The 26,536-nt window shown below is 29.8% G+C and overlaps 1 protein-coding gene across 1 annotated transcript in view; it reads left to right on the forward strand.

The window, feature by feature from the left end:
- The window catches only part of LOC111625158 (voltage-dependent calcium channel type A subunit alpha-1-like), a 187,178-nt gene that overhangs the window by 141,583 nt on the left and 19,059 nt on the right, over positions 1-26,536 (forward strand). The window contains exon 7 of the mRNA XM_023368210.1: positions 19,785-19,850. Within this exon, the coding sequence (XP_023223978.1) occupies positions 19,785-19,850 (66 nt within the window). The remainder of the gene's footprint in view (positions 1-19,784; positions 19,851-26,536) is intronic.

Genomic DNA, 26,536 nt, shown 5'->3' on the forward strand with positions numbered 1-26,536 from the left:
CCTCTCTTTTTTTATCCTGACCTCAACTGTTTATGACTTTGACTGCTGTTCCTTCTAATCTCAATTTAATTTCATCTGTAATTATGGCTACACCCCCTGGGGCTAGAGGTCTGTTCTTGAAACTTGGATATATCTCAACTTCTAACCCATTTGAACTTGCATCATTATTTATTTTTATTTTGTCTTTGAAATTATTTACTTTAACAATTGTTATGAAAAATGCATGCATTTTGCACATTGTAAATTTATATTTAATTATAGGAAAAGAGTTTATGCAAATAACTTTATACTTGTGAATATTTGAAGACTTGTATCAAATATTGTTGCTTGCAACAAAATAGGTTTCCAGAAAAACTAAATTGCACTGCAACAGTTGAAACAATGACAGATTTCAGTTAAAGAAGATTTCAGTTAAAGAATGGAATTATATTGATGCAAAAAATTGGGTCATTTTCATCGTGAACACATTAGAAAATGTGAGTAAAGCACTCTGTGTAATGGAAAAAAGTTGCAAGTGCTTTATCACATGCAACATTAAAAGTTTAATATATCTTGGTTTCAAGATGAGGTTTTGACTTTAAAGTACACATTTCTCTTAAAATAGATGTTCTTATTTCTTATTTATGACAGCATTTTATAAGCTGCATGTTTTAGGGCACTTAACAAAAATTTGTGTTAATGGAAAAACATTTCATATGATATAATTTCTCTCACTAGCCAAGCATGAAAATACCATTAATAAAAGCACAGATTGTCGAATGGAAAGTTATGCTTTATTTAGATTTAGTCAGTATTATTACTTTCATCATCAGACTTTAAAGATCTGTAAAAGTCAGAAACTTGCACATGGAAAGTAGGTCATTCTTCTTTGCACTTTTCATTAGGATTGCCTACTGTTGCATTTGACAGATGAATGTTCTAGAAGCCATTAAAGGAATTTGAAACTTTACAGTCAACCCCCCTTTAACACTGTTGATTATTCCATTTTATATGAATTCCATGTTGTACGAGTCACTTAGATTTTACAAATACGTGAGCCGTTCACAGCCCGGCATATGTATTTGTAAAATTTAAGTGACTCGTACAACATGGAATTCATATAAAACAGGTTAATCAATCAATCAATCAACATTTATTGTCTATTGGGAATTACTTCCCTATTACAAGGGGTTGTAGAAACATGTATCCATATTTATTTTTAATAAAACTATACATTTTCTTTAATTTTTTAGTTTGCATTTATTTCTCGCGTACATATGCACATATTCTTTAATTTAATTTGTTTTGTTATTATAAGTTTCTACTATTTTACAAAAATAATTATAAATATTATATAATTCTTTTTTACTCATATTATTAAATTTTTTTAACAATTCTATTAGTGAGTTGCAATTATAAGAGCTGTTTATATTATAATGAATACACAATATTAATAATTTTGTTTAATTTAATTAAACTTTAAAAAAGATAAATTAAATTAAATGAAAGTATTTACATTTTTAAGCAAACAAATAGAAAAAATTTTTTTGATGTTTGTTTGAATTGTATTTTTATAAAATAGTTTTATTTTTGATTTGAAACAAGTTTCAAGCTATAAACTGTCATAAGTCGTAGTAGTTAGTGAGTTTATTTAATACAGATTATATCATATCATATATATTTCCAGTCATAGAGGCTGCAATATAGATGAGAAGGGTTTATATTGTAAGATGTATAAATCAAAATTATATGCTAATAATTTTTGTTTATCTGATGCCATGTAACACTGACATTATTGTCTATTTTACAAAATTATAATTCTTTATTATTTTGTAATATAGTATTATGTCATTAGAAAAAGTTAATTTAACTTTATTCTCATGTATTATTTTTATAAATTGTCAATAAAATGATAATTGTTTAAACTCTAATCAGTAAATTTTTTCATACTTATGTCATTTCATTGTAATATAAAAAGTCTCTGTATCATTTTTTTCAAGTAAAATATTTATATCATAGTTGTTTTATGCTTTGAAATAAAATTCCAGTTTTGAATATTTTTATAATGAAATCAGGAAAAAGAATTTCTATAATAATATCAATAATTAAAGAGTTTATCTTATTATTTTATAAGTTTACAGTTGAATTACGTTAAGAAACTAATTTAAATAAGTTAGTTTTATTTCTATTTCATTCATATAGAAAATTAAGAAACTTTTTATTTATAGTTGTAGAGAATAATCAAAGATTGTTCTGTTATCTTTGTTGCCATATATTTTATTATTATAATTAGATCCATTAATTTTTTTATTTTCTAATTAGTTATTCAAAATAATAATAATAATAGTATATATATTTATCTTTCAATATATACAATAATGGCTTTATTTTAAGAGTTTTGCATTTCACATGCAGCAAAAAGCAATTTTATGATTGTCATTTGTTGAACTGATAATTTACATGAATATATTTTTTTACATAAGAATAAATTTTTTGCAACTTCTTGAAAATCAAAGATTGTTTTTTAATATAAATATTTTTTCTATTACAAAAAAAGAATTTCTTCAAGGATCCTTGGAACACATTTGATTTTATTACTGTGATAGGAAGTGTCATTGATGCTTTGGTTATGGAAATTGGGGTAAGTACTCAAGTAAGTATCTCAATGCATCCCATTCTAAGAACCAAACAAAACTTCAAAATACTTCCTCCAAATAAAAATTTAAAACTTCATTGTGATTTCTCTGTAATTCTATAGTGCTGTCATTTTCTTCATGGAATGTGATGCATTTCTTCCTGTCTTTTTAGTTTCTTTAGTACAAAAATTCGTAGCTGTTCTGTAAAACTAGTAATTCTTCTAACTTGAATGAGCATGTTTATATGATTTAAATTTAATCTGTTTCTTTGTTGTTCTGTCTACATAATATAATTTTGACATTTGAAATAAATAAATGAATAAGATTTCTGTCCCTCTTTTATTCACAAAATAAAGACATCTATTATATTGTGATTTTAAAAACATTAAATATATTTTAACAATTATTTTTAAATTTACAAATTTCTTCACTGTGATAGTGAAGTTTTTCAGAATTTACAAAAAATAAAATTCATTGAAATTATTTGAACTTTAAAAATTTTATTGGTGTATACAGAGTTATTCTATTTGAGATTGAAAAAAGAATGATTATAGGATTAAAAAAAAAACATAAAATATTAACAAATGGTGGAATATCAGCACCATAGTAATGTAACACCAACTCGTATCTCTGAACCTTTTACTGGTGCATGTATTATCTCACTCTATAACAGTTACAAACGTTTTTGAACTGTTACGGTTCTTCTTCAGGTACCGATCCCCTAATGGAATGCTGTTCAACGATGTTATGAAATATGATCCGGAACGATGTCCCATCCCAATGACATCGTTCCTGATCGTATTTCGTAATATCGTTGAACAGCATTCCATTAGGGGATCGGTATCTGAAGAAGAACAGTAACGGTTCAAAAACTTTTGTAACTGTTATAGAGTGAGATAATACGCGCACCGGTAAAAGGTTTAGAGATATGAGTTGGTGTAACATAAAATATCTTACTGAAGAGAATTTGTGAAGAAAATATTCAGAATGGAAGTGATTGAAAATTTGTAAAACCTAAATTCAGCATATTATTAATTAAATTTATAATTTTCTGAAATCAATTTTTCCTATCTAAATATATTAAAATTAATTTTATAGTAGATGTCTTTAATTAATAAAAAATCTATATGATGTTTAAGTCTTTCTTTCTATTTCTAATTCATTAATGATTGTTGATATTTCATTTATGTAATTTATAAACTGAGTTTTTAATTTAACAAATTGCAGAACTACAGTATCTAAAGTTTTTAAATGAATAATTATTTTTAATTATGTTTATATAAAAAAAAATATAGCTCTGATACAGTTGTGAGAAATTTCATATGTTATAATTATGATCTTTAGTATTTTAATAAAGTGAATAAAATTTAATGTGTGTTTTATCTACAAATATATTTAAATTGTTTAATAATAATAAGTTTTAAAATTATTAAAATAAGATATAAACAACTTTAAGGAATTACTTCATTGTTGAGTTTTTATAATTTTTATAATTAAACAGAACTTCATGTTTATTTGTAATAAAACATTTATGAATTGATAATACTCATCTTTTATTCAAATACTTTTAAAAGAATTGCTAAAATATAAAATCATAAAATATCTTAGACAAAACTATTGTAAGTAAAAACTTTGATGTATAGCTTCTGAAGTTTGAATATTTTCCCCAAGTATTATGTTTCTACACTCTTATAAAATGTTCTTGAATATGATTTATTTAAATTATTAGAAAAATTATATTTCTTTAATGTGACTTAAAGATGAATATTAATACAATGGTATCTTGTACTTTGAATTTAATTTGTTCCAGGAGGTTGTTCAAACTCTGAATTATTTGAATCAGTTGTATTCATCAGAAATAATGAAAAGTGAATTAATTCATTTTCAGACCCTAAACAATACCAATTTCAACAAAGTTGAAATAGCAAATACACATAATTTAACATAAAAATAACACAATTAAATGCTTTAAATCATAAATTAAAACATGAAAACAATAAAATAAAATATGTAAATATTGTATTGTAAAGTACTATGGATTTTTCTACAACACGGAACTATGTGCCAGTAAGGCGTTCGGGACTATCGCTGAACTTTACGATCGTTAACCTAACAGGTACTTTATGCGGGTTTGCGGTTAGTATGCCAGGCCTGGACTTGCGCATTCACTGGAAATAACTATGTACAAGATCAGTAAGGAACTCAAAGATTTAATATTAGCTCAATTATTCACTATGTACAAATTAGCAGGAATCAAAAAACAATTTATTCAATGAAAAGAAACAATTAACAAAACCTGACAAATATAATACAATCTACTTACTAACTTAGAAACTATTCCCCCTTGGAACTCGACAATATCAAATAATTAGAACTATGTACAAAGAATGTTACGAAACTATCTTATGATCCTATTCGTCACCTCAATACTAGGATCCTTTTTCCTGTATCCACTTTTCCTCTGAACCACTCCTGTCGCTATCCTCGAGACTTGCTTTTAATCTCGCTCTGGAATCCACTTCTGTCTCTCTTTGTCTGGAGCTCACCTCACTTGTCTTCTCTGATCGTGTTCGTTTTATACTCTGAGGTGATGTCAAAATTATTTCTGGAACCACTCCCCTCATTTACATACTTAACTTCTAACAATAAATTTGCATGTCTTTTTTTGGGCAGCCTAGTTTCCAACAATTCTCGCTAAATTCTTTTACATTATTTTTTTTATTACATTTTCAGGATGTTTATTTTATCAAGGTTTAGCGAGTTCTCTACTTTCTGCAGAACTTCTTTCAAACTTCTGCCTGGGAGTGCAAGTGCACGTTAGTTTCCCTATGGTGCTTCCTCTAGTCAGTGAGTTTGTTTTTTTCCTTTGTCTCTTTTTGTTTCTTTTTCATTACTAAAGTGAGTGGTGAGGGAACCTTTGTCCTAACTAAACATAAACCACAAACAAAATAGAATAAAAAAGCAAAATAAAAATTAAATAATAATACAGCTCGGACTTAGTTTCTTACAGTATAATAAGATGAAAATTGCATTTACTGGTCACACACCATCAATTTTGGCATCTTAAACATGGCTGCCAGATCTGCATGCATATACTGTTTTTATGTTTCATGATAAGTTCTTTTTTTCACCTCAATTGTTAATAACTACAACTTAAATACTGGATAATATTCAAACCACACAACCAAAAATCCAACTCGTGAAACACAACAGTGGATAAAATGAACATTTTCAATTGCTTTTAGCAATCATACTCAAGTTAAAGAACTTGTTTGGAAACGTATAACAGAATAGAATGTATGATGGAATGTAGTAATTTAATATATAAAACAAATGTCTGATTGGCTGTAAGATGTCACATGTTTGTATTGGGATGTAAATAGTTAGATGTAAAAGTAATATTAAATATATTGGATTTTTAATATTATATATTTTAATATTTATTACTACTCCTGGTCTCTTTCAACAATAATTTTTTTGGCCTCCACTTACGTGTAGAACAGCATCACGAATTTGTTGCACATTTCCTGGATATCAACATACGCATACAGAATGGTGGAATTTACACATTGGCGTACTGCAAATTCATATACAATCTAATTTTCATCCCATCCTCCTCGTGATCGCTTTCAATATAAAGTGGTGGCTTTTAGAGCCTTAGTAAAAAGGGCATTCACACACTCTTCTATTTTCAAGAAGAAAACTCATGAATTACAGTACATAAAACATCTGGCTATCCAGCATGGGTACCTGCCTAGATTAATAAAAAGTTTAGTGAACAAATATGAAGTGCAAGACAAACATGGGAAAGGCAAAACATAAATTTGAGGTTGTGCAGTATAACAAGACCCTGATGGCTATATACTGAGAAGTCGCAGGAGACAATAATCTTTCCTTGGCTTACAGAAGGAACTTCACCATCCATATGCTTCTTAGAAACACCAACAATAAGATGTTTCTGCTGGAGTATACTCCTTACCACTTCAGGACAATAGAGATGGTCAACACCTACAATACATTGGGACAACAATACGTTCATTAAAACAGCATCTGCAAGAACATCTTATTTCAATTAATAAAGGGCAAACTACTATGGCTTTAGCCATACTTGTATAAACCTTGGCAAGGATAGACAGATAAACAGACAAATAATCTTTATTAGCACCTGGCATCGCTAGGCACAATCATGAATGTTGTACATAAGGTACATTGCAGATACATACAGATATATAAACAGATACATAAACACAAAAGAATATAAAAATAAAATTAAGAATAAGACAAAAAATCATGTATTTACAAATTGAGGAGGATGCTGAAGTTTTTTTTAAGTTGGGATGCTGAAGTGTTTTTAAGCATGCAACAGTCCATAAGACAGATATGACAACAATCTGAGTCACCGTGATGGAACCTGTGCAGATAAACATTAAAACATCCATGCTCAGTAAGGAACTGTGTAAGGCAATGATTCGGGTGATTCCATTTCCACTTAAGTCGACTGTCAATATTAGGAAAGAGTTGCCTTGTGATATGGGTTTCTGGCAGGGAGTTCCAGTCACTTTGCCAGCTCTCAATCATGCTATTTCATAGCCATTGTCTGACATTGGAAGAGGACAGCTGATAATAGGCAAAAATGCCTTCACAATGTTCTGTGGCAATATGGGCAACGAAATCTGCCCTCTCGTTGCTCAGAGTGCCTTGATGACCCCTGATCCATTTAATGTGGTTGTTATTAAAGGACAGGGAGGCAGTAGAAAGGATGTTCCTTGCAATTGGATGGTAGTTGTCCTTATTCTGAAGGGTCTGCACAGTAGCAGCACTATCTGTACTGATGTTGATGAGTTCTCCCTTATACTCATTATTGTGGAACTGTACAGCCATAAGGAGAGCAAATATCTCAGCCTGAAACACTGAGCATTCCAGGTGAAGCTTGAAGGTATCATGATGTGTTTCCAGGCCAGAAGAGAGGATGACAAATGCACCTGCTGTACCCTGTGATGTTTTCGAGCCATCTGTGAGTGACTCAATGACAGGACTCATTGACCAGGCCAAGTCCACTTCTAATTGCAGGTGGGAAGGATCACTGAAATGTACAGTACATCAAGGCATCAAATTTTGGAGGCACCAAAAGAGATGCCCAGGAGGTCAGAACTTCTTCCTCTTGAAACAAGGAATCTTTCCATAGTGTAGTGGTTCTGTTGCAGGATTAGTGGTTTCCCAGCAATAACTGGGAGAGCAGCATTTGAGACTGTACTGTAACTACGAGTCAGGTGAATCAGTTTTGTTGGGCAGTCTTCAACCTCCTGTGGTTATGGGAGTAGCTTGCAACTTGACCCCATACAACTGAGCTGTAAAATAAGATTGGGACAAACACACAGTCATAAATGGAGTTAAACACCTCGTAGCCTAAACCCCATCTATTACGGGCAACATGTAGAAGGCTGCTAAGAATGAGACTAGTCCTATTGGTGGCGTATTGAATATGAAGCTTCTATGATAGTTTGTGGTCAAGTACCACACCAAGAAAGGTTAGCTGTTTAACAATCTTGATTGAGGTATCATTAAATCTCGCACATAGGACATGCCTATAGATTCTTGTATCACCTGGGGCAGAAAACACAATACCAAATATCTTATTTAAGTTAAAATTCAGCTTGTTCTCATCACCCCATTCTATGGCTTTTTTAATAATATCAGCAGCAGCAGTCTAAATTGCCATTCTTGAATTAGCAGGGAATACCAGAAATGCATTGTCTGCAGAAGCAAAAACACAATACTGGTGTCCAAAGTCCAGATGGAAAAACTGTCAAACAGTATGTTCCAGGAAAGAGGTCTGCAGACCAAGCTCCTGAGAGCACCCTCTCTGGAGGACATGAGAAAAAGACCTCTCACCAATGCTGATAGATGCCTTCCTGTTGTTGAAGTAATCTTTCACAAGATGAAACAGGTTAGATTGGCAGTCATAATCTGAAAGCCTTCTCAGTACCTGTGGCCACCAGGCTGAGTTGAAGGCATTTTGCAGGTCCATACTAAGATCGAACACATACTTATGCCTGGCGAGAAGATCCTTAATATAGTGGGACTTAATATAGACTTATGAACAATTAGACTGTACATGTACTGTACATCTAAAATTTAAATTTCACATGGATTCTGAAGTTCATTTGCAGCTTGTATGCTAGCATTGAAGCCAGTCTTTGGCCAATAAAAATAATAATTATTTTAATAAATAATTAATGTGGGTTAATTTTTATTGCATATCATTATTTTTCATTTTCATGCAAATTTTGAGGTTTCATTGCCATTTGTGAGGTGACATTTTACTTGGTAACATTGGAGTAATGGCATTTTTCTCTATTGTTTGCAATTTTTATAAAATTTTAAGTTTAGTGCTTTAAAAATATGTCTGAAACATAGTAGTAAATCTATCAGTGGAGATATGCAAGAAGTGATGCTCTATTATCATGGAAATTAAATTGGACATTATAAAACTGTGTGTTGGTGGGAAAAAACTATATTTGAAACACTTGCTACAAAGTAGTAATGAGTGAGTAAACATGAGCATAATGTATTCTATTAAGTACATTGAAGGATAAAATGCTAACAATAAGTGGTTATTTTGTTTACATATAGTATGTACTTTCTAGGTTAGTTTTTAACTTACGACAAAACCTCCAGAACCTAACCTGTTCATAAGTAGAAGAGAATCTGTAATTAACGGAGCATTTGGGTCAATAACTCAAGGGATGCACTTGCATGCTTGACACAGTTCAATTAGTATGAGAGATAGAAATGCATTAGTGAATCTTTTTAATGAATTTTAATGAATAATGTATATTATAGTTATAACAGAAATAATTTAACAAAGAAAAGTATTTCAAGAGTAAATAGTTGTCTAGAGACTTTATCTTATGAATATATTTACCTTATCTTAAATATTTTTCTGCTTTGTAAATTATTTTCCTAAAAATGAAGTTTTTTAATATGCAGTTTCATTTATTGATCTGCAGTTTTCAAATTGCAGACCTGTAGATTCCTACTTTTGTCAATCTAGATTAGATATGAAAAACTTAAGAGCTGGAAGTCCTGATGAACTCATGGTCTGGACTGGAAGTCATGTGATTTTTTTAAATTAAAATGTTTAAAAATTGCACTCCAGCATTGTGATGATGTCACAAAAAGTAATTATTCATAATTGTTGAATTTTATTTTATCAGAAAATATTTTTGCTATAAAATTTGTTAATAATAGTAAATTATGTTAGAATNTTGTGTACTTAATGAAAAAATGTAAGTGTTTTTAGTGTTTTTTGGTTTGTTTCATTTAATGTAATATAACATAGTCATGTTTTAACACTTTTTGTTTATTTGAACTAGCACTGAAGAGGGGTTGGATTATATTATACCAACCCGAAATATATTTGTAGTTCAATGAAAAATAAAAGTTAAATTTGCTAACCATAAATTGCTGTGAGATACGTCTACCAAAGTGTGTGTTTTGGATTACAGAGACGAATTTACATTGTTTAATAAAGATATTTATCTTAATTATGAAAATATAGTAGCATGTTTTTTAATTTTTGGAACCTAACCCTCCTTTTCATACTAGTTCTTTGTTTTGCATAACACGGATTCGCATAACACGGCAATTTTTTGGAACGTAACTGCCGTGTTATACGGGGGTTACCTGTATTTAACATTTTATTATTGTATTGTTGAATGTATGAAATTATTAAATTTAAAGGGCTGTTATTGGTAAATTCATTGTAAACATCCAAATATTTTCACATTTCATCTTTGAAGGCATCTTTGTAAAATGCATTAATAGCTTTTAAAAATATGCTGCTTTATTCTTTGTAGGAAAACTAAAATTTTAATGAGTAATGTTTTCAAGTATTGATCAGCATCAGCATCTAAATTTATATATATTTTAGGTCATGAATATAAAAACATTAATAATACAAACACAAAACTTAGTCATGGTATGACTTGTAATATTAAATTCTGCTTTCTGAGTTTATATGAGTAATATGATACATGGCTATGATTTTGCAAACAAATTGTTTTTTATTAAAATATAAAAATATTAAATTTTTTAATTATTTAATAATTAGTATTACAAGGCTATAGAAATAGATCCAGTTGGTCCAGCCATGGTCAAACCACTTTTTGCTGCCAATGTTACAAATACAATTCTAATTGGGCTGCAATATGAAAAAATTGTAGACCTATAATTTCACACTATCGTCTGTTTGTCTGTCTTTCCTTAATCTCGAGAACGGTGTTAGATAAATGAAATTCAAGACTAGGTATGGAAAGCTTAGGAGCAGGAGGCCCCAATTATTTGAAATTACCCAATAGCATGTAACATGTCAGAGCAAATAATAGAATTTTCCACAGAGGAAATGTTAATCCTAAGTTATTGCTTTCTCCCTCCCTGGCAATATGTATTTCTCTACCTAGGAAGGTTTATAAATTAGAAAAGTTGAAGTAACTAGGTAAAAACTGAAAGTAAAATATTTACAAAGAAACTAGGAGACTATGGCTATAATCATGACAACTGCTCTGTTTTTGAGCTGGACCACTTCCTCCCTACCTATGACCCTGTATTAGTAGTAAAGATTTCATGAAGGTAATTAACATAAAACAAAATTAATATACAAATTTGAAAATATCAGAATTCAGTTAAAATTAAAAGAATTTCAAATATAAGTATAATAAGACAAAGGTAATGGAAAATTTTGATTTTAATTAAAATATGTTCTCAAAAGTATTGAAATTTATCTATTATAAGTTTAAAAATATAATATATTGCTATACATAAAAAATTATAATAATTAAACACACACAAGACTAAAATTTATTAATGTAATTAGTAACTTGAGGTATGCTAGTGTGTCTTGTCTGTGTTTAAATTAATATATACCAGTTTTAGAAAATTATTGACTAAAAAATTATATAATTTTTAATACTGTTATATTGTTTTATTTGATTTTATTAATGTATTAAAATATTTAACATTGAGTTTTGAAATTAAAAATGCCTTCTAGTCTCTTTTTGCTTTATATTATATTTTAAAGATTATCATTATATTTTTTTTAATGTTATACTTTAGTAAGTAAATGTAATTTTGTTCATGATTAACATTTTGATTAAATTTTGATATTACTAAGTTAATATAGCAGTCTATTTGTTGCTGTTTTTTTGTAAAGATAATGAATGGACTAAAGATTTTATGGTCATTAAACAGCTATCTGTAAAAGTATGGTTTATTGATAACAAGTTGCTAAAGAGTTGCCTAGAAAAGATTTTTCCAAATTGGAATGAATCCTATGTTGTTAATGCTAAATAGCTCTTCACAAAAGAATCAGTAACCTGTAGGTTAATAATACACAATATTAATCAATCAATCAATCAACATTTATTGTCTATTGGGAATTACTTCCCTATTACAAGGGGTTGTAGAAACATGTATCCATATTTATTTTTAATAAAACTATACATTTTCTTTAATTTTTTAGTTTGCATTTATTTCTCGCGTACATATGCACATATTCTTTAATTTAATTTGTTTTGTTATTATAAGTTTCTACTATTTTACAAAAATAATTATAAATATTATATAATTCTTTTTTACTCATATTATTAAATTTTTTTAACAATTCTATTAGCGAGTTGCAATTATAAGAGCTGTTTATATTATAATGTGCACGAATTTCCTTTAACTTTGGACACGTTAATATTAAATGATAAGGTGTTAAAACGTCGACGTTACATAGAAAACATTTAGTTAATAAACTTATATAAGTATTATTGACATACAGCGAATTTTTGTTTAGACGAAGTTGCATTATAAGTCGTTTTATATTCAAATTTACTGGTTGCCATATATATGGTTGCATTGAAGGAATTTCAAATATTTCCAAGTACCACGGATGATATTTACTGTTGTATAGGGAATTCTGATCTTTAATTATAGATTGAGCTATAGCTGATTCTAACATCAATGAGTATCCTGATTTCCAATCTTGAATTTTGTCCTTGAATAATAGATCTGATACTCCAAAGGAGTTAAAAATAGTTTGCAACTTATTATACCATAGTTGTTTATTTTTTTGTAGTTTACTTTGTCTTATATTTTCTTGATATAAAGTAGTTAAATTGTTATCACCGTTGAAATTAAGTTTATAAAAAAATTTGATAATTCGCTTTAATATAAACGGAAATAACCATATTCGATTCGTTTCGTGACGTAGTGCATATCCTGGTACTGTTCTTTCTATGTGAAATAGTCTGCGTAGATAATATATGTGGAATTGTTCGAGATGGTAGATATAGTCCAAGCACCAAATAGGGCTAGCATAAAATAACATTGGATTAATGATCGAACTATAAAGTTTCATATGTATTCTTAAATCTGAAGTTTTTAATTTACTACATAAAAATAGAAGATTGTCTATTGCTTGCTTAACTTTATTTTTAAGTTTAGATATATGCGATTTAAATGTTAGATTCCAATCGAAATTAACTCCTAGGTAATTTATTTCATTCACTGTCTGTAGCAAAATTTTTTCATGATAAATTTTTGTTTCGTTGATAGATATTTTACTGTTATTCCGAAAGATAATTATTTTAGTTTTACTAGGATTAATTGCTAAATATTTGGACTTAAAATACAGATTTATTTGATTTATTTTCCTTTGGAGTGAGATTTTTGTCGGCGCTATCACAACCAAATCATCCGCAAACAGTATATAATGAAATGCTTTCTTTCCTATAATTATTCCATCTTCTGCTTTAGAGAAAATATGATCTATATCTGCCAGATAAAAGTTAAATAGATATGGGGATAATGGGTCACCTTGAAGAACACCACGTGAATGCCTTATTGGTGAAAGAATATTCTTATTTTGCTTAATCTTTATTTTGTAGTTTTGATATAATAATGATATTGTTTCTATAAATTGAGAACTTGCACCATTTTCCTTGAGTTTTTTTTGAAGTAATGGNTCTTGTGAAAGAAACATTTCTTATTCAACGGCCATAAAAATTATTTATATTAATGATGTCTCCAAAGTTCAACAAAGTTTTCGCAGAAAAATAACTTATCAGAAATTGCGGCCGCAGTTTGCTGAGCTGTTCCGCAACGAAAACAAGCTTGAGCAATGGCGATGTCGAATGGTGCACACTCGGTAAGTAATCCTATAATTTTTTGTTTATAGCATAGTTTATATGGATTATTCCCCAAAAAAATATATGTATTTTGGAAATGTTGAGTCGAATTAGTCTAGAATCGATTAATTTTATGGAAGAAAACCTTTCAAACAGCTGTAGTCCGTAAACTTCACACGTGTCGGGCTATGATTGGCAAGGACTTGTAAGAAATCGATTCATAAAGAATGGAACGTATCTACTGTGTTATAGGGGGGTCGACTGTATGTGGGAAGTAGCTGTGCTCAGTTATTTCTTGGGTGATCGTAAGGAGTTCAGTATCTCTGTCATGCGTGTCTGACAAATGGGTGAAGGCCTTTTGAACCAAGGCCCTGAACCTGGTTATCTTGAAAGTGAACAGGTTATGTGAAGAGGTAGTAGTGGTGTGTAGATTTTCTGTAAACCCGAGTAGTGATGCGTCCTTTGGATGAAGAGAGTTGGAAGTCCAGGAAATGAACAGTTTGATCGTTGTCTTGTTCAAGGTGGATTCAAAGGCTGTAGGGATTGTTGTTGATTTTTGCAAGAATTCCTGGATACAAGATTTGTTCTTCCAGATTATGTGAATGTTGTTGATGTTGATGTACATACCATGTATATAGGAGAATGTGGTTAGTGAAGGCAGGAAGGATGGTGGCCTCAAGCTGCTGAATTAAGAATTGCAAGAATTTGCAGAATTCAGTTATTCAAACTGAATTCTGCAATTTTGGAAGTGCAACACTACTCCATATGCATTGTTAAAAGACCTTCATTAGAGATTGCAGCACTTTTGCAGCAAAAGCAGCATGCTGCTCTGCAGTGTTGAATTTAACAAGCTGTCAATAAACAATAATTGTATCAATTAATTTATACCACATAAGTGAAATTATATGAGAAACAAATTTGAATTCATATATAATAGTTATTTATTTTATATTAGAAATATAACTCAGTTTTGGAGAAGCTATAAACATCTTTTAACTTCTGATATAATTTGTATTGCATATAGAAGTGAGAAAATTTATACTAATTATAAACAGATATTGGAAATTATACTATGGTAACCAAACTACATGTTTCGTTGAAGCACTTACATAATTGGTAAATATAAAAAAAAATTATATACTTTTTCCATTGATCATTAAATATTTGTTTAAATTTAATAATTTTTCAAATTTGTAATACAATAATAAAATGTTAATAATCTTATTAATGATGATACTTTAAACTTTCAATACAATACAGTTTCTTAAATTCTTAAAGTTGAATAAAATAAAGGACTGATTAACAATTGAAAAAAATATGTACGGTATATGAATTTATAATGTTGGTCAATAGCTGATATTTGTTTTTCACCATTTTGAAGTTTAAGTTAATTGTTACAGTACAACAACAGATTTTCAAATTGTATTTGAGTTAAAACTAAAGAAGCCTTTTTTGTATAAAAAGGCAAGTGTGCTTTTCATCATTCAAGGACTTGTAAGAAATCGATTCATAAAGAATGGAACGTATCTACCGTGTTATAGGAGGGTCGACTNTTTCGTATAAAAAAAATTAATAATAATAATAATTCGTATAATATTGTAAAACAAAACCATCAGACATGAAATGTATATTTTATGTCCATATAAAGACATATCTGTAAAATTTTCTATGAAAAAATGAATTTTTCAGAATAAAACAATAGATGAATTTGAGTGCTTAGATCGAACATCTTCGATAGGAATCAAATTGTCAATCGGAGGTGACTCACCCTGCAATCTGGGCTCTGATCCCGTTGCAATTCGTAATGAGGAGGGTAGACCAATTAGAGAGTAGGGGCAGATTGACATTGACCTATTGGAATGTTCGAGGGACTGAAAGAAAACTTATAAAAACTGAGTAAAGTCAGATGTGAGGTGCTCGATTCTTAGTCTTGGCCTCAAAACGTTTTTTTCATGGAATTATTGTGCTCCTGTCCCAACATTAGTGAAAGCAGCATCGACGGTAGAAGATTGACTTTGACGTCTAACCCAGAAGGTCGCCCAGGTGTTTCCCGATGATGACCATCCTTCCCAAAGTGCAGCCTGGGGCCATTGCTCTCCACATCGATTCACCGGAAACTCATCGTTCGTATGGACAGTTGACTCTTTTTATAGTACAGACTGGTTTGCCCTTGGATAGGCCTTACACCGATTGTAAAGAATAGATATAAGCATAATTTCTATGTTTAATAAACGGTTTATGATGGAAGCCTGTCTCAGTGAATCCTAACGTTCCCACAAGACAGAGTTGACTGCTTGGCTGTCGAGAAACTCCTCACCCCAATCGGCTAAACTCACAAAAGTCTCCTCAGACTTTGGTGGGGGACAATGAGTAAAAGTAATGAATTTTGCCTAAATATGCAGCAAATGTGAGCTGTGAGGTGGCCACAAAATGGCCCTGGAAGGACGGACTACTGTTCATTTCTTCTATACCATTTTCTTGCGTAATGTAGTTGTGGGGTAAAGGACCTTTTTACTCTGTTTAGAATATGATTATACTTGGAAGGGCCATATCCTGCTGCACATACCGCTGAGCAGATGGCATTGAGCTCAGAGTTGGTAAAGGCTTGTGTGGAAGGTAATAAAAAGGCTCTTCTAATTAATGGGACTATAGCAGCATTAACATACTGTTGTGGCTGGAAGGTTGTGGTAGGGATTATAGGTGGAATGTTACTAAACTTGTGGAACATGGAGAATACCAAGCCTCCCTGGGATTTGGAGATGTCCAGGTCTAAAAAAAGCAATTTTATTTTTCCAATTTTTTTCTCCCAGGTGAAGTTGATAGAGGGGTATACATTTGCAATGAAATGCTCTAACACTAGAAAAGAGTCCTCTGTGTCCTGCCACTCCAAAAGAATATTGTCCATGTACCTCAAATACACCAACGGGTAAGTTATTGTGAGGGAAAATCTAAAGAACCTGTGTTCCACATGCCTCATGACCAATTCCGCTAAAATGGCGCACAATGAATAGAAATGGCAGACATTGGAGTGAAAACTGGAGGCAGGAACGTGAATAATCCGTGTGGTATCCACACTGCTCCTGGAAAGTCAGGAAGATCTTGAGCAGCTGCTTCTGAGAGTCAAGCATAAAAGTGCAAACGTAGGGCTGTTTCTTAACTTCAGGAAGACCAAAATAATGATTACTGCACGGAATATGGAAGTCAAAATAGTGATCAATGGAGAAGAAATCAAGGTACAGTAATACCTCAGGATACGAATGCTTCAGCATATGAAATTTTCAGGATACGACATGAAATTCAAACATATTTTTGCTCCACGATACGAACAAAAACTCACCATATGACGTTACATTAGTTTGCAGTGCCACTTTCATGATCATGTGGTCCTTCTGTTCATCGGTCTCAGTTCATGTATTTGCTTCGTCATGGAAGGATCTCACTCGATAAAGGAAATCTTGAGGTATTATCAGACTGATTTTATTGAAAAGAAACATCCCAAACTGGCCATATTGCTGCCCAGAGTAATGACATTTGCCTAAGTCATTTTAGAAACATTTTAAAAAGTAGGCAAAGCTCTTTGGATAGATATTTTACCAAGTGACCTCTATCCAGTGAAAGTGCTGGTGGAAGTGAAGGAAAGAAAGCAAAAAGCAGAGAATAAAAAATTTAAAAAAATATATAAAACAGAAAAGATAAAAAAAATTAGTGTTAAGTTATTTTTAAGTTATTGTTACATTATGTTATGTAAGTTAAGTTTTAGTATCATTTCCCTTCTCCCTCTCCTCTGCCACCAGTTTACACCTCCGCCATCGTCTATCCTCAAAGGTAAAATGCAAATAAAACTACATTTTTTAAATCAGTTATTCTATTATGGTTATTTATACATTTACAACTACAAAACACATTTTTCAGTGTTTTCCTTACTAAAGTTATTTTTTTTCAATGTACTACTTAGTTTTAAATTTAAGTGTGTTTTTCGTGTTGGAATGGATTATTTGGTTTTACATGTAATCATATGGGGAAAAATGATTCATCTTACGACATTTTCATGCTACGATCTCAGTTTAGGAACGGATTAATTTTGTTTCCTGAGGTACTACTATAGTGGAAGATTTCATATTCCTTGGGTCCAAAATCAATCGTAATGGAGATTGCAGTCCTGAAATCAAAGGACACAGCCCTTGGACAAACCTCGATGATCAGCATGAACAGCTTTTGGAAGAGCAAAAACATCTGCCTCCAAATTAAATGCAGATTAGTTAGTACAATTATTTTTCCTATTGTCATATATGGATGTGAAACTTGGAATCTAAAGAAAACAGAAGGAAGATAGATGCTTTCAAACTGTGGTGTTGGAGATGGCTTTTGCGCATTCCATGGACAGCACAGATCACCAACAAAACTGTCTTAGACAGAGTTCAACCGAAAATCTCACTGAAAGTCCAGATAACCAAGCAGAAACTGTTCTTTTTTGGTCATAGAATGAGAACCAGCTCCCCTGAGAAGGTGATCATGCAGGGGATGGTTAGTGGGAAAAGAGTGCGAGGTCGATGAAGGACTCAGTGGCTCGACACAATCAAAAGTAACACTGAATTATCTATAACAGAATTGAAGGAGGCTGTGCAGGGTAGAGAGGCATGGAAAGCTTTGATCCATAGAGTGACCGAGAGTCAGACATGACTAAATGGATAAGAAGAAGATAACTCATTCTCAATGTAATTTTAAATTTTTACTGGATATTATTTTTAGGCTTGTTTTTGTGATCTTATTGTGTTTCTTTTTACTTATGTGTCTTTAAACAACTTTGTGTATTTATTATCTTGTTTGCTTTTTATTGTAATTTATTTATTGTTTTGTTTTATTTTGGGTTTGTTATTTCTTGTTTTTTCAGGGAGTGACCACCATTGCTACTTATGAATTGCCAATGTAATCATGTGATAAAGAATATCATATTTTAATGTAGTAGAACCTTGATTGTAGTAGAACAGAAATGTGGACCAATACTACATTAGATAACCAAAAACTTTAATGAAATGAACAGACATGGCCATTTTGAATTAAAAATTATGATGTGAATAAGGTTTTTATCTTTAGAAACAGGCTTTGCTGACCAATGTAATGACTAGGGAGAAGGTAAATGAGAAGAACAGAATTAAAAATTTGATCAATAATTTAATGAACAACTAATCACATCTAATCTGGTACTCAAATTAAACATTTGGCAAATTTTAATTAATAATTTAAAATGAAAAAACAACAAAATGTAATGTCAAATAAACAAAATCTATAGAAAAATTTATTTAATGTGTTACTATAAAATATACATTAAAATGAATGAATAAAGGCAGGACAAATTAGACATTTTAAATGACTGCATTCATTTTAGGGAAACCACAATGTTTTATTCTTCAATAAATAGAAAGGTAATATGTGTTAATAAACAAAACTTGTAAGTGATGTGTCATCATTCGAGGAATTTCTCAGATATTTATTGCTGCTTTTAAGAGTTTAAGACATTAAATTTTTATTGATGTGTACTTATATTCAGAAAAAACAAATGGCCAAGCATTAAATAAATGTAAGTAATTTTATCTGACAACTGGAAGACGCAATGTAATCTGCCCAAAAAGACCCGGGAAAAAATGATTGAATTAGAGTAACAATGCGAACGAATAACTTTTTCAAAAACAAAAATATCAGCTTCTGATCACTAACTATGGAGGAGCATTGTTAAAAATTCCTGTAAATCCTTGCCACTGAGCATATGTATTGCTCAGTGGCAAGTTAATGGGATTTGATGATGATGAGTTAATTATAAAACATAATATGTTTGAATTTGAACAATAAAATCATCATTAATTTAAAGATAGAACTTATATAATGACAATAAATCTTAACAATTTTATTGATTTTGGAGACTTATAAAAAAAAAATTATTATATAAATGTTATAGTTGTATATATTTTAATAATAATATAGTTTTATGTTTCTCTTTTAGGCTCTGCCATATGTTTGCCTTCTTATTGCTATGCTATTCTTTATCTATGCTATTATTGGAATGCAGGTGAGTGCTTATCAAGTTTTGTGAAATATTAATTTTGACAAAACCATATGTTATTTTACAATAATTAAATAATAATCCTTTTAGAATATTTTCAAGTGTTGACTATAGGTTAGTATTATTTATTATAGGTAAAGGAAAAATACAAAGATTGGAAACTGTTCTTAAAAATATGCATATTGTAATTTGTATATTTGAGATCAATAGTTTGGTTATTTAGATTTATTAAAATGAAGATTTATAATTTCATCGAGTTATTCTTTTCTACATACATTTGATGAAATATTGGATGTTGTTTTAGAAATGAAACTTGATTTGTTTACTTTTACAAGTAAATTTAAAAGTGATTAAAAGTAAATAAATATATTTGAATATAATTACTGAAAATGATAATGGTAAAAATAAGCTGAATATTAAGTTTTAACAAAGACTTTTGGCAAACTCTCTTACTTCTGTTTTTTATTGACTCAGAAGACATTTTTGTTTAATTCAATGTAAGTAAATAAAATGCAAAGGATAATTTACAGATTTATAACATAGATCAGTATGAAAATGTTTTAACAAAATTTAAATCACATACATAAATGATATATCATTTATATGATAGTTATATTTATACCTTTTACTGAAAAAAATTTATGTTAAAACTACTAATATGCACATTAAGAATTCAAATTTAATTTAACAACATTTAACATTGATAATAAAATTCCAAAATAAAAAAAATTAAAGAGATCAATTGCAGTAACTTTTAGAGTAAACAAAATTTTTTTGTATTTAAAATAACTTAATTTATAATATGTGATGATTTTTGTTTAAAAAGATTACAGTATTGATATACAGGTATACCTCGAGTTACATCATTCTCAATTATACGTCGTTTGTCAAAAAAATATACGGAAAAATAAAAATCAAGTTTAAGTCATTTTATTCGACTTTACATCCATCTGCCACAAATATTGAAGTCGTAATATCACTAGAAAAGCGTTTAAAGCACATAAAATCATATTAAAATATGTACATTTATAGTAAATGTTAATATAATCATCATAAATCCTAGAGAACAAAACATGAAAACATCTGTGTTTCTGTGGTGTCATCTTATTTAGCAGTCTTTAAGTGCTCATTATTGGTGTTTTTAGTGACAAGTAAATTCAACTTACGTCGTTTTTCGACTTAAGTCGCCTCTTCTGGAACCAATTATCGATGTAAGGTGAGGTATACCTGTATTAACATACATACATATCTATTAATATCTATCTAATATCTATAATCTATAAATATTTCATTTTTATTAGTTAATGTGTTTTTATTTTGAATTCATTTAAATTTAAAAGACTTTCACATATTTCATATATCAGTTAAATCTTTTATTTACTTTATTTATGTTATTAAACTGACAGTTTTTACTTTCACAAGAATGGAATTAAAATACTCTCCAGTTCTATTAATACACAATAGGAGACTAATATATAAATTATTAAAAATTGTTAAAATTCCTCAGTAAAATTACATAGCATTCTCTAATAGATTTTGCATTAATAATAGAGATCCATAGAGAACAGTATAAAAATATAAAGGTTACAGAATACCATTAAAAAAGAAAATTAATACAACAGTTGTGTTATGTAAGAGCAACAGAACGCATTCAAATATAGAATTATAGAACGTAAGATGAATATAAAAATTGCTAAGAAAGCTGCTATGTTATCAGAATTGATATTGGAGAATGTTTTATACCAGATTTGAAAGAAGCACATAATATATTTTTTATCCTTTGTAATAAACAAAAAACTGTTTATTACAAAGGATAAACTTTTAATCAGTTCTTATACAAAACTGTTTCAACAGTTTTGTATAAGAACTGATTAAAAGTTGTTAGTAGTTAGAAGAATTCATTAAGACTGTTAAAACAGCATTAATCAATTCTTATATTATCACTTCTTATCCTATAATTATTGTCATTTATATAACTTCTATCATTACTTCTATCATTACTTCTATCATTACTTCTATCATTACTTCTATCTAATATACAGAACTTGCCTTAGCATAATATTTTGCTTCTGAAAAAACTTTATCAAAAATTTGAATTTGAAAGAGATCTTTCAAAAATAAATTTTATGTCCAAATTTTAAATATGAATTGGTGGAAGTTTGATTATGATATCTTATGCTGTAATATCTTGGTAATGATGGTAATGATTTTACATTCAATTTACATGATACAGTTCTTTATCTTAAAATATCTAGTGAGATGTTTTAAATAAAGAAACATCTTTAAAAAATTATATATTGGTTTAATGTGGAAATGTAATTCAGAAAGCTTTACAAGAATATTGTTTAATGAAACTTTAATAGCTCTTTAATAATATACAGAATAGTCTTGTTTTTTTTTGCAAAGGTTGCACATCAGCAGGTATCACAAAATGATATTGTGTACATTTGTACTTCACCCCAAGTACTTTCAGATGATTGCCTATACATTTACAATTAATAGAAAAATATTAAAATGTTTTTATTATATGCTAAATTTTATAATAATAATAATCAGTACATGTATTAATGGTAATAATTATCTCTGTGCATCTAAGAGTTAACCTAATCTTTCATCATCTATGAAAACACAAATCTACATATATCAATCCTCTGTGAAACAAGACCCTATTGTATATAAAGATGGAATTGGAAGCTCCATAGATCTGTTCAACATTTAACATCAATTTAGCATTAAACATAGCAATTAAAATTAATTGTTAATAATTAATTGCAATTAAAATTAATGTTAATTGTTAATAAAAAATTTTGGACTTTCTTCATTGTCAAAAGTTTATACAAGTATTTCACTATTTTTTAACTGTATCAATTCCAATATTGAGTAACTTTTGGTATCAGAACATAAGCTGTTTTGTTTATTTATTGAAGAAGTCTGCCACTAAGTTCTGTTATGGGTGTTTGCCATAATTGCTAAATTTAAAATAATATGTTTTATTTCCTTGGAATATAAACTCTCAAATCTTTGTTTTTTTTTGTGTATATTTTTCCATGTTGTCAGTAACCTGGGCTTTTTACTAACCCTCTATGATAGAAAATTTATTGAATGGAATGAATAAAGGTTTGTAGGGCTACTTGGGAAGCCAGTATAGTTCTAGATGTGAGAGATTGAGACTCTATAAAGTTGTAGAGAAGATTGGAAATAGAGTTTGAAAATTTTGCCGAAAACAGTTTTAGAAGAGAATTTCTATCATGTGAAAATATTTACTTACAAAAAAATCCCACCTTCTACCTTCTAACAGTTTAATAAAAAAAAACATAATTATATGCTGGAAAGTGTGAGGAAAGTATGATTTTTCTGTATTAAATGTTAATTCCAGCTTATAAATGAAAGTGTAGTATTTCCAGTAGATCAAAATCCATGGAGACAATAATATATATATATTAAGGACTCAAACAATGACCAAACACGTGCACGAAAATAACAAAGAAAGTTTATTTTACCAGTACGATAACCTTGATCCCTACTACTCGAGTTTACACGATATAGGATTCCCACCACTCGAGTTTACACTATATATAAGTATTGTTAACTTAAAACTAAGAGTTATGTACAAAACCTGGATGTAAATCACATGACAAAACGTATGTCCCTCGTTGTTATTTGTAGATTTCCTTAAGATGGAAACAGATTGGACTTGAGCTCGACTGGTCTTCCTTTCTCACTCCTATTCTTCTGACCAGGCCTCAAACCTTCGTACTAACCTCGACGGATGCACGAACCAGAATACCGAATTGTGGGAGTTCACACATTTTTATACTTCCCGCTCTCCGTAAGTCCGTTTTACCATGTGTCCCACATTGAACCAATCGGAAGGCTTTTCCCATGGTATCTAAGGGGTGACATCATAACACAAAAATACATGCGACATTGTACAAATTAAGAAAACCCGATACATACAAAAAGGAACCTGATAAAAAAAAATATAATAATAATACATAGTCACGTAGCACTACAAAAGTATAAAACTATGAAAACCTTGCATATTGAGTTTGGAAGAATGAGAATATTGTGACTAAAATTGTTTAGTATTCATTGACTAGTTGACAGCACAACATTAATTTTGAATAATTTCTAATATTAAAAGTTTTTGGTGAAGTCTTTACTATTGATAAAAAAAGTCTCAATGTTGCCACCTATTTATTTTTAACACTATTTTTTTCATTTGCTCTTTCTCTCTTCTAACGAACAACCAGCTTAGTTTTAGTGTATAAGAATTTAGTTTGAATCTTAGCTTCAGTATTATTGTGTTACTTTGAAATCATGTGTTTTTGTTTTTCATTGGTTGATTGATTATTTTACAGTAGCACTAAATATCTTTGTATATGGTTTTGATTATCAGGAATTTGCAAGTGTATTGGTCAAGGCAGACAGATTTATTATTTGTAAAAATCGCCTAGAGATGGCAGTTTTGGTGGTTATCAATTTTTGTTTCAGCTATTTTCATATGTATTTGTCTTGTAAAATAAAATTTGTTGTCTTTGTACGACATGTAATTTGTATACTTTCCAAATTTTTTATTCTGTTGATTGTTGTCTCACAAGCCTTCAAATGCTTAAACAGGTGGAAGCCATAGTGTTTCAAAGCTGGAACTTAACAATAATTAATTTGACACTTACTTATTTCTTCCAGTAATACTTTATTAAAAACAAATATTTTTGGCCTAGTTTATGAGCATGCTTTAGGTTCTACAAATTTAAATTAAACAGTTTACTGAGTGTTCCTAAATTGGAATATTCTGACCTTTAAACTAAATTTTAAAAAAGAAATGTTTTTTTAAAAAATCAAATAATTAAATGCATCAAATCAAAATATAACATAAACAAATAAATAAATAAAAATAATTTATGGGAATATATAAAGTTATACAAACAATATTCAAAATAAAATATAAATCAAAAAACTAAAACAGAAACAATAATTATAAATAATATTCAACAAAAGTTCTGTATTAGGTGTTATATAATGCAGTAATGGCATAATTTTAATTAGATGCCTGTGTGTAATTGTGACTGTGGATTTGCTATAAGGGGCTGGTGATGAATGATTGCCAGGCAAGTGACAAGGTCTTGCTTTCTTTATTGTTGATGCAATTCCCTTTGGTTTTAGTGCAAAAGATCTCTAATGTCTCTAAAGTTCTTAATTTGTACTTATCAAATTCCTTTTGTATAATTTTTGCTTTGTCCCAACACAGTGCTATGGTATAGGTGATGATGTTCAACTTTTGTAAATAGGTACTGGTATAATATACACCACACTCTCTTCAACCTTAAATAACCAGTAAAATATTTTAAAAAATGCTACAAATGTTATCGACCGTTATTTCAGGTCTTCTTCAGGCAGATAGTTCCGAGATCCGAACATCCGTTGTGCTTGCAAAAATTTTTTAAATTGTTCTTAGAACATATGAACCGATACGTATAGACATTCTCATTGTGCGTGCGTACTAATCTTAGCGTATACAAATGAAATAATATATTTTCTTAATACCCACATATAAAACTGTGGAGATCAGGATTAAATAGGGTCTTCCCGTTCATAGTATAGCTTCCGAATTTTTGCCGACCAAAGGTCCAATACTTTTTGAACAGACCTCGTATACTATAACTTACCATTAATCATCAATCAACATGAACACTGATTATCAAACTGTCACCTATGTAGGCTATATCATTTCACTCTCAATAGACATCTCTTGACAGAACAGTCACAAGAAAGAGTACAATTATATAGCATGCAGCATCACTGTGCCTATGCCAGTTATAGACATTATGTCTTTAAGCCAACGACTACCACACTACCAATTTGGTACACTGGGGAAGAAATATATGCGATGGTTTGCATATAATTTTGTACATATTCATTTCAACTTGCACAACCTGGAGAAATATTAATTAACCCCGGAGCCTGGAGATAACTCACTGAATCCTGGAGTCTCTGGGTCAAATCCAGACAGATGGCAACCCTACTCTTGATCAGAATCAAAATTGTACTATCGTGATAACAAAGATATTAATTTTCATTGTTTGATTAACCTGTTGCACTATAAACATACTAATTAGACATTTATTCTTACAGGTGAATGAAAAAGCTATAAAAATGGAAACTACAAATCCTATTTTAAACTCTTATAATAACTTTCCCCATTTGAGAAAATTTATTGTTTTTATTTTTTATTGATACTTATTAGCTCATGCTTTCAGTTAATTTAAATTATGCCTTGATTGTGCATTTGTTTCTGTATTACTTGCCATGCTGTCAATTTCATATGCTATCTATAACAACATACATTATTTCTTTTTCTTCAAACAAATGATGGGCTGTGACAGATTGTGTATTTGCCACCATTAAAGTATTATATGAGAAGCACATGCAAATACAGTTTCTGTTATAAAAACAAATTAAGACTCACTGACACTTTAGAAATAATATTACTGATGTTACCAAAAAAGATGAAACAAGAAGGCAGAAAAAGTGGAAGACTTTGAATGTTTATTTATGTGAGAACTCTGGAATAATATTTTAAACTATTTTTGTAAAATGAATAGGATGTCCCAAGAAAAGCACATAACTCTTTATATTTGTGCAAATTTGTGTATATCATTGAGTGATTAAACCATGAAACTGAGAAATGT

Source organism: Centruroides sculpturatus, unplaced genomic scaffold, assembly GCF_000671375.1.
Source record: "Centruroides sculpturatus isolate CEXI.00-Female unplaced genomic scaffold, Cexi_2.0 scaffold439, whole genome shotgun sequence".
In the NCBI taxonomy this organism is placed as follows: domain Eukaryota; kingdom Metazoa; phylum Arthropoda; class Arachnida; order Scorpiones; family Buthidae; genus Centruroides; species Centruroides sculpturatus.